The 14,664-nt window shown below is 38.6% G+C and overlaps 1 protein-coding gene across 1 annotated transcript in view; it reads left to right on the top strand.

Moving 5' to 3' along the window:
* Positions 1 to 7,858, top strand: part of MOV10L1 (Mov10 like RNA helicase 1) — a gene marked incomplete at both ends in the record, with an annotated part of 30,295 nt that extends 22,437 nt beyond the window's left edge. Inside the window, 7 exons of the mRNA XM_083860619.1 lie at positions 148 to 269; positions 1,059 to 1,158; positions 1,562 to 1,726; positions 4,325 to 4,474; positions 6,089 to 6,196; positions 6,878 to 7,015; positions 7,763 to 7,858. Coding sequence (XP_083716745.1) covers positions 148 to 269; positions 1,059 to 1,158; positions 1,562 to 1,726; positions 4,325 to 4,474; positions 6,089 to 6,196; positions 6,878 to 7,015; positions 7,763 to 7,858 — 879 coding nt within the window. The remainder of the gene's footprint in view (positions 1 to 147; positions 270 to 1,058; positions 1,159 to 1,561; positions 1,727 to 4,324; positions 4,475 to 6,088; positions 6,197 to 6,877; positions 7,016 to 7,762) is intronic.
* Between the last annotated feature and the right edge of the window lie 6,806 nt (positions 7,859 to 14,664).

Raw genomic sequence — 14,664 nt, 5'->3', positions numbered from 1 at the left:
GAATTAATTCATTCATTTTGATGTATGCATGGGTCTAAATCTATGTGTTTTGCTCAGCTCTTAAAGCAGTTTTCAGAGAGCTTTTCTATTCATATTTAAAAGATGTGATTTAGGCTGGTATTTTGTTTTACCTTTCTGTTTCTGCAGCAAATTGATGACCTGGTGAAACCTTACTGCAAAGATGGTGATGATATTCAGAAGGCATTGTGGTCCAGGATTGTAATTACAACATGCAGCAGTGCAGGATTGTTTTATCAAACAGATACACGGTACAGTACCGTAGATAGGAGTATCACTGAAGTGGCTGGATGACACAAACCCCAGAGCTTTTAAAGACTGAACTGCAGCTTGGGCTGTTTTATTAGTTTATTGCATGCATCTGTATTGTGAAGAGAGCAAAGCACTTGGTTTTAGTAATGTTTAAGCAGAAACTTTCTCCGTGGTAAATTTAAGAATTATCTTGAGTAATGTTTCAGATTTTTGAAACAATAATTTCTCCTCTGCCACCAGAGGCAATTACCTTCCTGTTGACAATCACTTTGGCTCAAAATGATGGCCATGCTAAAAATTACAATGAATTTGGCTTTTATCAAGTCACCTTTACTAACTGTAAACAACTATCATATCAAGTGCCATTAACCAAGGTTGTCTCTGACTTGGATTTTAACTTCAGAAAAGGGCACTCTAAAGCCTTACTATCTTGAGTTGTTTGGCAGAATCAAAGCTTGGAATTGTCTTTGCTACACGAAGTGCATTGTTTGAATTCAATATCTTAAGGAAACTAAGAGTAAGGGAAGCTTTTCTACATATCTTAACATTGGCACAAACAATGCTTTAATTAAAAGTGTGTATCAGAGTATGTAAGTGAAATCAAAGATGAAAAGTGAAAGTTATGGGGTTGCTTTTTCTGTGTTTCCTTCTGGAAATACCCATCTTTGCTCCGTGTCTGTGGGACACTTGACAAGGATGTTAACAGAATTGCTGAAGTCAACCACAGGGTGGCAGAATGAGCTAATCTGGAAACAGCCCTGTTTCAGGTTAATGTTATTTAATTACAGGCTTGGACATTTCACTCATGTGATTCTGGATGAGGCAGGTCAAGCAAGTGAACCAGAGAGTCTGATTCCTCTTGGGTTGATTTCAGAAGCTGATGGACAGGTAGTCCTCTTAACATCATTTACTAACAGGGAAAAAGCTTGTTTAGGATTTTCATATTTTGTGGATTACGTAGAATGCAAGCAACCATTTTCTGGTAATGAGTTTTTTAATAGAGATTATTCATGCATAATATCAATTTTCAACACTTAAACAAGTTTCTTTACATCTAAAACAAGTCTGTGTTGGTAGGACTGGGTCAGTGTGTGGAAGATATCAAAATAAAATATGTGTTCTGTTTAAGACAACAACATACTTCTGTCCTTTGCAAACAAATGTTTGGAGGAAAGCAGAATACTTGATATGAATTGATCTCTAAATTCTGAAATGTGTATGTAATTATAAAATCAAGTTTCAATAACAATTATTTTTACCTAAGATGGGTGTTTTTAAATTTTGTATACAGATAATTCTCGTTGGAGATCCAAAGCAGTTAGGGCCAACAATAAAATCTAAACTTGCGCGGACTTTTGGATTAAATGTGTCCTTGCTAGAAAGACTGTCATCAAGAGAGCTGTATCTGAGAGATGAGGATGCTTTTGGTGCCTGTGGAGCATACAATCCTTTGTTGGTGAGTTAAGCTTTCCATCAACCTTTTTCAGCTCAGTTACAAAAGGAGAAGTTGTGGTTTCTTACCACCATTTTGCTCCCTGATGCTTAGTTGTTGCTTCGCGTATCTGTCTCTCAGGTCAGCTCAGCGTCAGCTGGGCCGCCCTGCTAGCTGTGATACACCCAACAGTACCTTCGCGTGGGTTTTTGGTTCCGCAGTCCTTTTGCCTTAACTGTCTCGGCTGTGGTTAGAAAGAGGGGACACTCCAGGCTCAGGGAGAAAAGGTTTTATTCGGGTAACTCAGGGAGCAGCCCCTGGTTCCAGGCCTGTGCCTCTGGGGAGTGACCCCGGGCCTCGGTTACAGGGGGTTTTTGTTCCCCCAAAATCTCAGGGGTGGATACAGGTTACAAGACCAATCACACAAAGCCAGGTGGGTAAGGTCAAAATGCAATACACAACATTAACAAATCGGGTGGATTTGGGATGTGGCCCTGGGAGGCTCACCAATCCCTGTCAGACACCTCTCCTGAAGGTCTGGGGTCTGGGGGGTGGTGGACATGTGGGGGAGAAGTACAATGGGATGGGGGAAAACACAATAGGACGATCGAAACCCAGGGCAGAGGATTAGAGTTGTCTTGGCAACTCTTATCAACCTCTGATAAGCACATTCCAAGACAGTAGCTTTACCTGGCTAGGGTTAAAGTCCAATTCACATCAAACCTACAACTAAGAAACTTATGATACTATTCCAGCACCCCCACACCTAGTGATAAGTCTAGCTTGAGCATAATTCTCTAGAAAAGCATGATTAGCTTGCATATGTAGTCTGAATAGTAAAGATGCTGAGCTGTCCAACATGTTAAAACTTTTCTTTAAAGAGATCCTCTATCCTTAAGTAGGATAAGTCAAATATGGTGCACAAAGCACAGTTGTAAATAATAGCTCAAAATTGCCTTTCATCTTCGTTGTCCAGATTTACCATAACTTCATTTTGCACAGATGAAAAAGTACCATTTCTGCTTTTAACATAAAGAGACAAACAGAGTCTCTTCTTCGAAGATTAATTTTGCAAACATCATGTTTCACAAAGGGAAGAAGAGATACTGTTCTTATTTCTTTATCATCCTTTGAAGGATGGCTTCCACAGATTCTTATATGGGCAAGTACTTAAAGTCTATGTTAAGTGGCAGAGAGTAGCTGCTTTTAATTACTGTCTGAATCTGAAACATAGGGTTGATGTTAAGCTTCCTAAGATGCCTTCCTGTTCTCATGGTGACATACTTTGAAGAATTAAACTGAGAGTAGAAGATGACTAGATGACCATGGAAGTAGAGAAGGGAGGAAATCTGATGGCAGATTTAAGGAAAGAGAGGGTGTTGAGACATAGGCTTTAGGTCAGGTTCAGCCTGCTGAAAAACCTGTCACACTTCCTCCTAAATTCTGTTAGCCCAAACTTTGGTTGTTGTGTTCTTCACACAGTGCTTAAAGAGGGTCCTTCAAAAAAATGCTTTGATGTACTTTTTACTTACAGAAGACCACAACTGCACTTTTTGCCTTGAATTCAGTTCTTTGGCAGCCTTAGAAACACTAAATGCTAGGGGGTGGTAAGGTAGTAGCTGTGTTCTGAGAAGTCTGATGAATAATTACCTGTTTCAGTTATGGATTTTGGGTTTTGTCTTTGCAGATCACTAAACTCACAAAGAACTACAGGTCGCATTCTGCGTTGCTTGCCCTGCCATCTAAATTATTTTATCATAAGGAGCTAGAAGTTTGTGCAGATACTTCAGTAGTAACTTCTTTGTTGAACTGGGGGAAATTGCCCAGGAAGGGATTTCCATTAATTTTTCATGGAATTAGGGTATGTAAAATGTTCATAGAGTGAACTGTATAGGCTTGCTAGCAGTTTGCTGATTTCTTTAGAATAAATTCTAGAAAGGATATGGAAAAAAGGTTAAACTGCCTTTCACAAATAATGTGACTTCATGACCAACTGGTTTTAAAAACAGTTAATGAAATCTAATGTTTGCTAAGAAGTTGAGCAGCTGCTTCTTGAAGTGCATTGTGAAGACATTTTCATAGAAGTTCAAATTCATAGTGGATGACCAGACTGGAGTTACCATCAGCTGCTCTGGATTGCTTTTGATGAGAGTTTCCTGCATTAAGGTGGATACAAGCTTCTAAAACTAAAGGATCATTAGAGCTTAATTTGGTAGGGGAAAAAGTAGTACCTTGGAAAACAAATTCTCTTTAGTCTTCTAAGAAGTTAATGAGAAGTGGTAATACCTGCTACTTGAAGAGGTTTGGATTAAAACTCTTCCACCTTGGAAAAGGCAAGACACAAAGCTTATTAATATTTGTTATTCTGAGTTGAGATATAAATCCTTTGTTGCATACTTAAAATACTGTTATATCAATTATATTTATAAAGGTATAAAAAAATACAATAGATGAGGTGATACTTGTTCTCTAGAAAAGGTGTCTAGAGAGGAATAGAAATTATATATAACATTCCATTTTTTTTTTTTTTGCATTCATGCAGTAAAAGAATAATGTATTAATAAATACATAGTCATTTCTGCATCTCATCTCCTTCATCTCATTTTCTTACCCCCAATACAGGGCAGTGAAACACGTGAAGGTTGCAGTCCTTCATGGTTCAATCCAGCTGAAGCAGTTCAAGTAATGATGTACTGTTGCCAGCTGGCTAGAAGTGAATACTCTGCAGTATCAGTGGCAGATATTGGAGTGATTGCACCATATCGTAAACAGGTACAATGTTTAACAGGTCTAATGTCTTACAAGCTTTAAAGTTCCTGTATTTCATTTCATGTTTTTATGTGGTGGCTGTGGTTTGTTAAAGCAGGGGGGGCATATGTTAAAATTTCACTGTTGTGTATCATGGTACACAGTGTATTAGCAGTCATTATGATGCTGCCATTGAAATCTGAAAGACAGTAATAATGGCATTCTACTGGTTTTTCAGTTTTAAAAATCAAACAATTAAGGAGACCAATTTGGAAACAAGCAGATTTTTCAGTTGTTGGACATAATGATTGCAAGTCAAGAATTCATTATCCAACACCTGGAACAGCAGTTTGGTTCTGTCACTCTCTGTCTGAAGACTGGAACAGAAGGGGATTATTGTGAAGTAGATTGTGTGACACCTTCCTTGAGGAAACAATTACTGTGACTTCTTAGCTGTCCTGTAGTCAGACTTGAAGTTTGTAATGCTATTTAAGCCTCTAGAGAATGTTGAACATTAATTTCAAATGCTGTGCATTATTTTTAAATGTATTTATATTTAGATGTGTTAAGTATGTGATGTTTACTTTCATTTTAAAAATAAACTTAATCCCCTTTCAGTTGCAGAGGAGATTTTGGACAATGCACATAATTCTTCTTGGTGTTCACATCTCAGTATTCAGAACTTTGCATGTGTGGCTTGGGGGAAACACTGAGGTGTATGAGAAAGACCAAGCCCTCGTGAAGAAATCTCACTTGCACATTAAAGCTTTGCTTTTATTGATCCACCTGGTCAGGTTCATGCACCTGCCTGTATTTACAGTTATTATTTGTTTTTCCAAATATGTATTCATAGTATTGATGTGACTGGATTTCTTACACTCCATAAACAATGATTTCACATGATTTCATGTGATTTTGTCCTTCATCTGCCTATAATACAAGGCATGTGATAGTAACGTCCACATTAAGAAAGTTACTTGGTATTGCAGGAACACTGATGAGAAAGTAGAGTCTGACTGTAAAAATCTTCAGCTTAGTCAGGCAGGATTTCTTTTTTTGGAGCACTTCAGTTATAATCTCTGAACAACTTTTAGCAGATGGCAGTACAGCAATCCCACACATACCAGGATCTCAGTGCCTGAGACTCCTTGTTCTCTTTCTCTTTTGGTGGGTGCTTAAGATCATATCTCACTTCTGCCTTTCACTCTGCATGATGCACCTGGCAAGCAAAGGTGGAATCTTTGTCATCTTCTTGAAGGGCTGAATGATGCACATTGGAAAGAGAGGATTTAAGGATCTGAGTTATTCTTCTCATTAAAATCTGGACTACTAAAAATCTCTCTCCTTCTGTTCAATTTGTGGTAGAGTACTCCTTCACCTTCTAAGTTGTGTATTAGCTGTGATAATTTCTTGTAGGAAAAGTTGCTATTTTATTTTTAAAATCTTACTAGTGGATGATGGCTTGGTGTAGTCATTCCTTATGACATTGCCATGTTAAAATACATATGTGTATATGTGATATGATTCTCGTTTTGAAGCACTCCACTCTCAAATGTAACACTAAATTCCCTCAAATTTTTTTTTTTTTTTGTTTTGGGGTTTTTTGGGGGGTTTTTTTGCCTTTTTTGTTTTTAATAGGTGGAAAAAATTAGATTTCTTCTCAGAAGTATTGATTTGGAAGACATAAAGGTTGGCACAGTAGAAGAGTTTCAAGGGCAGGAGTACATGGTCATCATCTTATCAGCAGTACGTAAATTTTCTGTGGTCCTATTGAGAATTTTTACATGTGTCTAATTCTCTGGGTCTCATTTTTGATATAAGCCTTTTAAAAAATTTAGAAGCCATATTTTTGTCAGTCTGTCACAGTATTTGAAAACAGCTTATTAAGTGTATGCTTGTAGAGTTACTCTTCTCTCAAAGTCTGGATTATTAAAAATCTATTGCTTTCTGTTTAAATTAGGGTAGTAGTACTTCACATTTGTAGCTTGGAGGAAGAGTCTGGGATTTTCTCACTTTTTTTTTTCCAGAGGGCAGTGGTAACGTGCTTACTTTCACTGTTCCCTGTCACACCATAGTTTTTTCAGTCCACTGTTGGATCTCTCTTAAAGTAGTTCTAGCTATGTGCTACACTTACTTATTTTATGCTCATTATTCAGGTCATGAAAATTTTCTTTTTTCAAAGATAGGTTCAAATATAGATGAAATATGGGTGAAAAACTAATGAGTCATAGTTTTAGCACACTACTTGCTTTGGCTGTTTTTCCTATGCTAAGTCAAAGCACACTGATGAGGCTACTGAAAGACACATTGTGAATTGCCATTCAACAGGGTGGATTGTTGCAGTAAGGAAATATTATGTTAAAGCTATACTGTGGTATGTTGTGATCTCATCATTTTATTTCTAAAACTATCCATAATTAATTTTAGGTGCGATCTCAGAAAGTTGTAATTGATGATGAAAAACACAGTTTGGGCTTTCTCTGTAACCCAAAGAGATTTAATGTGGCAGTTACTAGAGCAAAAGCTTTGCTGATTGTTGTGGGAAATCCTCACATTCTTGTGAAAGTAAGTTTTGGGTTTGCATCTTTGAATTGTGTATGTTGTTTGCCAGAGGAGTTGAATGATTTTGTGGTTAACCTGATGTGAGGAAGCATCAGAGTATCTTAGGAGCTTGTACACTGTGCTCAGTCTGCATTTGGGAATATCTGATCTCCATTGGTTTCCGTATAAATGGACAGTTCAGGCACACACACAGTAGATTTCCAAGCACAAGGGAAATGGTGCTCTGTGCATACAGACTCCTAACTCCTTTTTGTCTCCAGCATGGAGGCTCTGACTTCCTCTAAAGTTCTCTAGCAGCCTGCAAGTCCAGTTCACACAATCAGGTTCTTCACAGAATGTAGTTGTGCCCCTTTTGAAATGGAGGGTGGCAGAAGTGATTGTTCCAAAGTAGTGCAGCAAGTCCCAGGGAGGAGGGCTCCTTTTGAGCTCATGCATGGTCCTTTCCCAGGAATAAGTTGAGCTTGTCATAATATCTCATTTTATGTCTGACTTCATGAACAAGGAAAAAACAATACTCTAGAAATGGTCTGAATGAAAATTTAGTTCCCCTACACCTAACATGTAACTGTATGTAATTTAGAGCAGCTGTAGGTACCTTCCTCACATGTTGCAGAATACTTGCAGCATTTGTAAGGTTCTGTTTCTTGAAGAAGTCCTATCTCTTCACATTCATGTGCCATGTTAATTTGTTTGAAATTTCACTTCACAAAGAACCATGATTACAGTTAATATATTCATTTTCTCTTGCAGGATCCTTGTTTTGCTGCACTGTTAGAATACAGTTTAATGAACAGAGTTTATGTAGGTTGTGACCTGCCCGCAGAGCTGGAACACCTGCAGAAGTGAGTGTCTGGTCTTCACTTTAACCTTGCCAGATATTGATCAGTTTACAGTACTTTTAGAGCTAGTGTCATTTGAAAGATTGATCAGTACAACGACTTATGTTATCATTGTAGGATTGAATTTTGCATTCCTTAGTAAACATTATGTAAACATAATGACATGTAATCTAACCCCGTTTTCTCCCACCCTGTAAGACAGTCTGAGCATTAATTATTAAATAAGAGCTGTTGTTGAGTTTGGTACCTCATGTATCCCCAACTGATAATGGCATATTTGATAATCATAAGGTGGAGGGTACAGCAGAAGTATTTATGGTGATTTCACTGTAATTAAAAACAAAGTGCTTGAAATTGGATTTAAATGTATCCCTTCTGGTAACATGTAATAAATACGCTGTTCAATGGGTATTATACATTAGGTTATACTAATTTTTTTTAATAAAAACTGTTGTTTACGGAAGAGTAAGCAACAAGATTCTTATGTATTGCTTTTAATTAACAGGTGTGACTAGATTTTTGTATTCAAGGTGCATCCAAGAGTTTGGTATTCGTCCATTTTGAAACTAACAACACTTAAGAGAAGTTCAGTCCTGAGCAGATCAAGCGCTTTTTTGTCCTCAGGGAGAGGCAGATGTTCTGAAATGGATAGAAGTTTCTGCAAACAATATATACATATTTTTTTAAAGGAGTGAAAAAGTTGAAATTAAGAGTATAAAACCATAGTGGCACCTTACTAGCTTTTCTGTTTAAAATGTGTATTACTGTGCCTCTGCAAAGAACAGTATGCCTGAATCCTCCAGGCTTCAGGAGAAAAGTACTGAAAGACTCCTATGTCAGCTTTTCCTTATTCTATAATTGTTTCAGCTTCTCAGTTTTCTCAGACTTGTGTAGTGCCACCTAAAACTGGACTGTCCCAAGAACATGTGCGTGTCACTGTTATGGGAGCCTTACAGTAATATATCTACAATGTGAACTGGAATGATACACTAAATATGTCCACTCAACTGATACTTAGTACCTTAAGCCAAAACCCTACTTCCATTTTCTAAGGCCTTTGTATACAGAGCTGAGATCACACAGAGCGTTCTTGGTTTCCACTGTAGTTTAGCCATCTGCTGTGGTGTATGTCAGAGCAATGCTTTAAATGGTGTGTTAAAGAAAAAATGAAAATTAAAACTGTGTTTTGCCTTTCTGTAAATGTGCTATAGAATAAAGTATTGTGTTTTATTTTGGAAAAATTAAAACAAAATTATAGGTTAGCAGTATTTCTGCTCTTGGCTTAATTTGGCACTGTGCTTTCCCATTAAAGAGTATTTTTCTCTCTTCCTTGTCCTCTTCTTGGTGATTAAGTCTTGCTACACAGCACTTGAGGAATAGCACAACAATTAGACACTGTGTTTAAAAATTGCCGGTACAAGATGGCTTTCTGTAACAAACAGAAGTGTGCTAGATAGGAGTATAGACTACAGAGAAACAAATTAAGGAGGGGAGAACGTAGGAAGCTTCTGTTTGCCTTGTTTACAGTCCTCTCATGTCATTTCTATTCCTGGTCTGCACTGTGCTTCTTTCCCTTGCAATGCACAATCTGCAGACACTGCAACTGACATGCACTCTTCTTAAGGAAAGGTAGCAGTACTGAATCTGCAGATGGGTGCCTAAAGGTGTTGTTCTAGCTGGCGGCTGAGGGAGCTGGGTGGTGCTTTGTGGCTTCTCAGTTCTTTCATAAAACCACACAGGTGATAATGCAGAAGGGAGGTGCACGAAACATACCCTATGTGTCCAGTCCCAGCGTGCTCAGGCATGTCTTTATTAGCACATGGTAAAGCTACGGCCCCCAAAAGTGTTTTGCTTCAGTAAAAGCTTCTGGGGCATTTGGTGCTTTTTTGTGAACAGAGAGAGTTCTCTGTTAATGTGCCTTTTAGTACAATGATGCTTAGTGGAAGTCTGTGTTTTTGTAAGAGATCCATGTATTCCTAACAATACAGCACTTCCTCATGTCTGGAAGTGTTCAAGGCCAGGCTGGTTGGAGCTCTGAGTGAGCTGGTCTAGTGGAAGGTGTTCCTGTCCACAGAAGGAGGTGTAGAACTAGATGATATTTAAGGTCCCTTCCAACCCAGGCTATTCAATAATTCTGTGTGCTCTGTCAAACAACAAAATATGGCCCTGTCTGAGTACCAGAGAGATGATCCCAGTCACTGGCAACTTGGAAGGTGATGGCTGTCACAATATTTGTGTGTGTTTAGAGGGCACATAATGGCCAAAAGAGCAGTGAAGCTACTGTAAGGGGAAAGGGGACACAGTGTTGTGTCTCATAGTGAGACTTTTTAAGCAACAACATGCACCATGTTGACACAGAGAAAATAATGCTCCAGAGGACAAGTGCTAATGCTGCAAAGTTGTTATTTCAGTTGGTCCTTGACAGCAGAGTGACCCTGGGGCAAGGGAGGGTGGCAGGGCCTGCAGCATGACCTGGCAGAGCAGCCCAGCCGGAGCAAGGTGCAGTTCTGCTGCACTGGAAGGCCAGCCCTTGGCACAGAGCAGGTGGCCAGGCCAGCTGGGACAGAGAGCTGAGCCAAACCCATACACAGCCCTGGCAGCAGGGAGCAGGGAGGGCAGAAGCATGAAAATATGCATATTGTCAGCTCTTGGCATTTTGCTGAAAACAGCTTTTGGGAAGTCAAGGGCCTTTGGTGGTTTCCATTCTGTTTTCTAGGAGCTGTACCCTAGGGCAGTGAAGAGGATGAGGCCATGAAAGCAGAAGGATAGTGAAATTCTCCCTTTTGGTTTCCCTTAAATTAATGAGCAAACTGCCCAGATGGGGTAAGTGAGGCAGAAGAAGAAATCCAACATAAACATTCCATTTAGACTGCCTAAAATGAAGACATCCTTTCTATGGAACAGAATAGTGACCAAAAGGCATTTTCACTTGCATCATTTCTGTTATGGGAAAAGCTCTCTCCAGATTGTTCAGGTCTTGCTGTGGAAAAGAACTGTGCCTGAAGCCCTCCAGATGTGTATTTCTATCCCTGAAATAGCATGCTGGTTTTGCTAGGCTCCTACCTCTGCCACCAGTCCAGCAGCCTGTACAGAAAGGGCAGGTGCTGGCATAGCCAGAGCCAGTCAAGTTCAGCAAGTCCTGTGCTGTTGTTTTGCTGGCAGGTGATGGAATTTCTTCTGTCCAAATTCTGTAGTCTTGAGGTTGTGCCAGAGTTGCCTCTTGTAAGACTTGACATTTATCAGATGTGGCAATTTGTAACTTTAGACCCAAGGAATTGCTGGTAATAGGCTAGAAAATAGCTACAATTAACTTTCTCAGGCTGGTCATTAATTTTACTTAAGCCATCACACATTTTTAAAAATAATTTGTTTGCCAGTCTTCTGTCAGATTTCTTCATTTGAATGATACAATCAAGGGAGTTTTTAAATGTGTTATACTAGATACTGCTAGCTAGGCTAAGTCATCCCAGATACATTCTGTCCTGTATGCACTGAAAATGGTAACTAATATTATCTCTTTTTACTTTGTTGTATCCAGAATTTAAGTCTTAAAAATGATTATGTGTTGCAAGTGTGTGTGACCCCTATGGTAGTTAGTGCCCTGTACATTTGTGTATGGAGTCATTGCTACCACCACAGAAAAACCTAACAAGAAAACTTCAAGAACAGATTAAAAAAAAAAAAAAAAAAAAGGAATTTATTAATAGTAGAAATAAAAATACATTCATTTTAAGAAGATTAATGCTATGTTTTATATTGCTGTGTAATCTTTGTCCAGATTAAACTTCATATCTGTTCATATCTGCCTGGGATTGAATTTAACAAGATCTGGTCTTAAAGGCCAATCTGTGTTGTCCTGCTGCCTGTTTGTAGAGATACCCTAAAATAAGTTACTCTTGTTTCCTCACCATGCGAAATGTGAACAGTTCAACGTAGTTTTCCCTGTTTCTCATGTCCTAGTCTTTGTGTCACTCTTTGTATACCCAGACAAGAAGAGAGTGCTGCTTTAGTCATGGCATGCAAAGGAGTAACACTTGATTAGAATCAGCTTTGCCTGCACGGTACCAGAAGAAATGATAGCACAGGTTTGGTGACAGTGCTTTGAACTGCATGTTCATTGGTCTCAAACATGCTCCTTCTATAAATGATGTTTCAGAGAGTTTTATGAGTAAATTTTCCAGTGAACCATGTGGAAGTCAACTCATACTTCACAACACTGTAGGTACATTTTTAAAAAATCTCTTAAATACAGTGAAGTGCTTCAAAATTACATTCTCTTTCTTTACATCTGTTTGTCTCCAGTGCATCAAACTCCTCATTATTTCCTACAAAATAAAAATACATTGGCAATCCAGGAGCAACCTGTGTTCCAAAAGTGTCTATTTTAGTAATTCTTTGTGTTCTTACTGTAAAATGAATTTGCCATTTAATGTTTTTTATGCTGGGAGTTTTTGCACTGCACATGTGGCTGGAAACCCATAGCACATCAGACTTTGCAATTCACAAGCCTGAGGTTGCAGAAATTTGTATTGAAACAAAACCCCAGATAAAATTTGTATCAGCAAGTCTTCTCCTGAATGATAAAACAACTCTTCAGGAACTTACCTCATATAGTCTGAAGATAGGACCTAGATACAAAGAAGTAAATACACTCTTCTCAGCAAAGCTATTGAAATTCAGACATTTTCCTAGATAGGCCTGAGTACTCCATGCCCAAAGTGGAATGTAATTTAAATTTCTGTCCACCTTTACAAAAACTTTACAGAGTTTTTGAAACTGTAGATCTGTTTAAGAGTTTCAACTCTTCCCCCCTCCTCATGTCCTTTTTGTGCAATAGGTAGGTATGTATGCAGAAACTCACTGTGTGGGAGGAGGAGGTTAATGCAGTACCCTGAGTGCCTGTATGTGAATGTAGACAACTGATGGTATGTGAAAAGTGTGAATTAGTTCCACACAAATTCCATGCAGCCAGGCCTTTGGAGCTGTGGATTTTCTTACCTCATTTTAAAGACTGGGAAATGCAGAAATATTTAAGATTGTGCGGAATGAAGCCAAATGAAGCCATTTCAGTTTCTGTTGAAAGGTTACCCCAACCATTAGCTTCTAAAAAATACCAGTGTACCGTTTGCATCTGGAAAATTAATTTCTTTCTTACTGAGTATTTTTGATACTTTATAATGCATATGATTTACACAGTGCAGATACAGGCTCTGTGTAAGGACATTCTCCACTCTCCACTGACTGCAAAGCTAAAAGTCCCATTAAAAGCCCAGGAGGTGATAGGATTTTTTCAAATGTTCGGGATGTGCGCTGTCTCTAAATTAGTGTGTATTTGCATGCACGGGGCTGAAAACCTTGAAATTATGACTTTCAGTCAGGTACACATTGAATCTTTCTCCCGTTTTACCAGGATATTACAATTTCAGGGTGAATTTTTGAGCAGCTGCTGCCTATTTTGTGGTACATGTATGTAGTGTCTCGATCCATTAACACCTGAGTGGTTCCATTAGCACAGATAGAATGAGACAGGTACCTCAGCAATTATTCCACCTCACTGACATCTGCATCAGCAGCGCCTGGGGAGGCACACACCTCCCTGTCCCTGGCAGAGCAAGCAATTACTGCACACCCTCTGCAGAGCTGCAAAAGAGTTGTGTTTAAAGAAACCATGTAGCCTGATCCAGCTCCTGCTACCAGCAGTTTCATGCCATGTATCTCAGATTTTGGTAGTCAATCCTGTGCTCCATTGTGTGATGCAGAGCAAGGCTGATAACGGCACCTTGTTTCTTATTTCAGAAAACAGGCTTTTGCAGGTTTCACTGTTGACATTCCTTTAACACTATTTTCTAGTTTATTTTACTAATCAAAAATATGTATTTGTTTTACATTCACATAAGAAAATACACTGATCTAATGTCATAAAGACTAATTTTCCTTTTGTGGTTTTAGAATCATGATGAACAGCTACAGACCACAAACAGCTGAATGCCCAGGGGCAGCATTATATTTTCTGCAGATATTACCTGTGTTGCTTGACTTGATTTGAATAGGTTTTTTTACTTTACTTTTTCTTCTTATGTAAAAATGTCATTATATCCTAATTAATTCTGCTCCAGCAGAAGCTTTATTTAATAATATATGCCTCTAACCTTTCTCCATCAAATAGCTTTGCTGTTATTGTCGTATATCTAGCAGCTTGTGAATAAGCCTGTAAGTTATTCATATGCTGTAATTTTCTGTATCAAAAAGCTAACAAATACATATTTAATATCTTAGAAAAACCTTCAAAAGAATCTAGTGCATCAAATAATTATTTCTGAGTATATCAACTAAATTTGTCATTTTGTCCAAGTGTATTTGATACACTTGGTTTCAGATGTGGCTAAGTTCCTGGTGTACCTCCTGCTCTTCCCTCTGGTTTCTCAGCAAATTACATCCTTTACAAGAAGCTATAGAGACATTACAGTATGGTGAAGAGCTGGAAAGCTTTCAATTCTTGCCAATTTTCACATGACATGATCTGACACCAGCAGGGTTAGGAAGAAGGCACATCCATTCCACATCCTTCATACCAGGAGGGTGTCTGCCCTTCCCTTGTTTGTTGGCATTAGCTATGACATTCACATAGTGTGATCTCTACAGTTTCTCTTCAGGGCAGACTGCATGGCCCACAGTTCCCCATATAAAATAGTGGGGAGAGGAGTGTGTTCCATTTTTAATAGAACTTCAGGGTTCAAGCAGTTACATTGAAAATTGCTCAGATGACTTTTTAATTAACTCCTTAATAAACAGTTTGCAGACTAGCTGTTTCCT

Source organism: Zosterops lateralis (assembly GCF_965231275.1).
Source record: "Zosterops lateralis genome assembly, chromosome: 4".
Lineage (NCBI taxonomy): Eukaryota > Metazoa > Chordata > Aves > Passeriformes > Zosteropidae > Zosterops > Zosterops lateralis.
The sequence above is the reverse complement of the archived record's forward strand: the minus strand, read 5'-3'. Positions and strand labels throughout refer to the sequence as shown.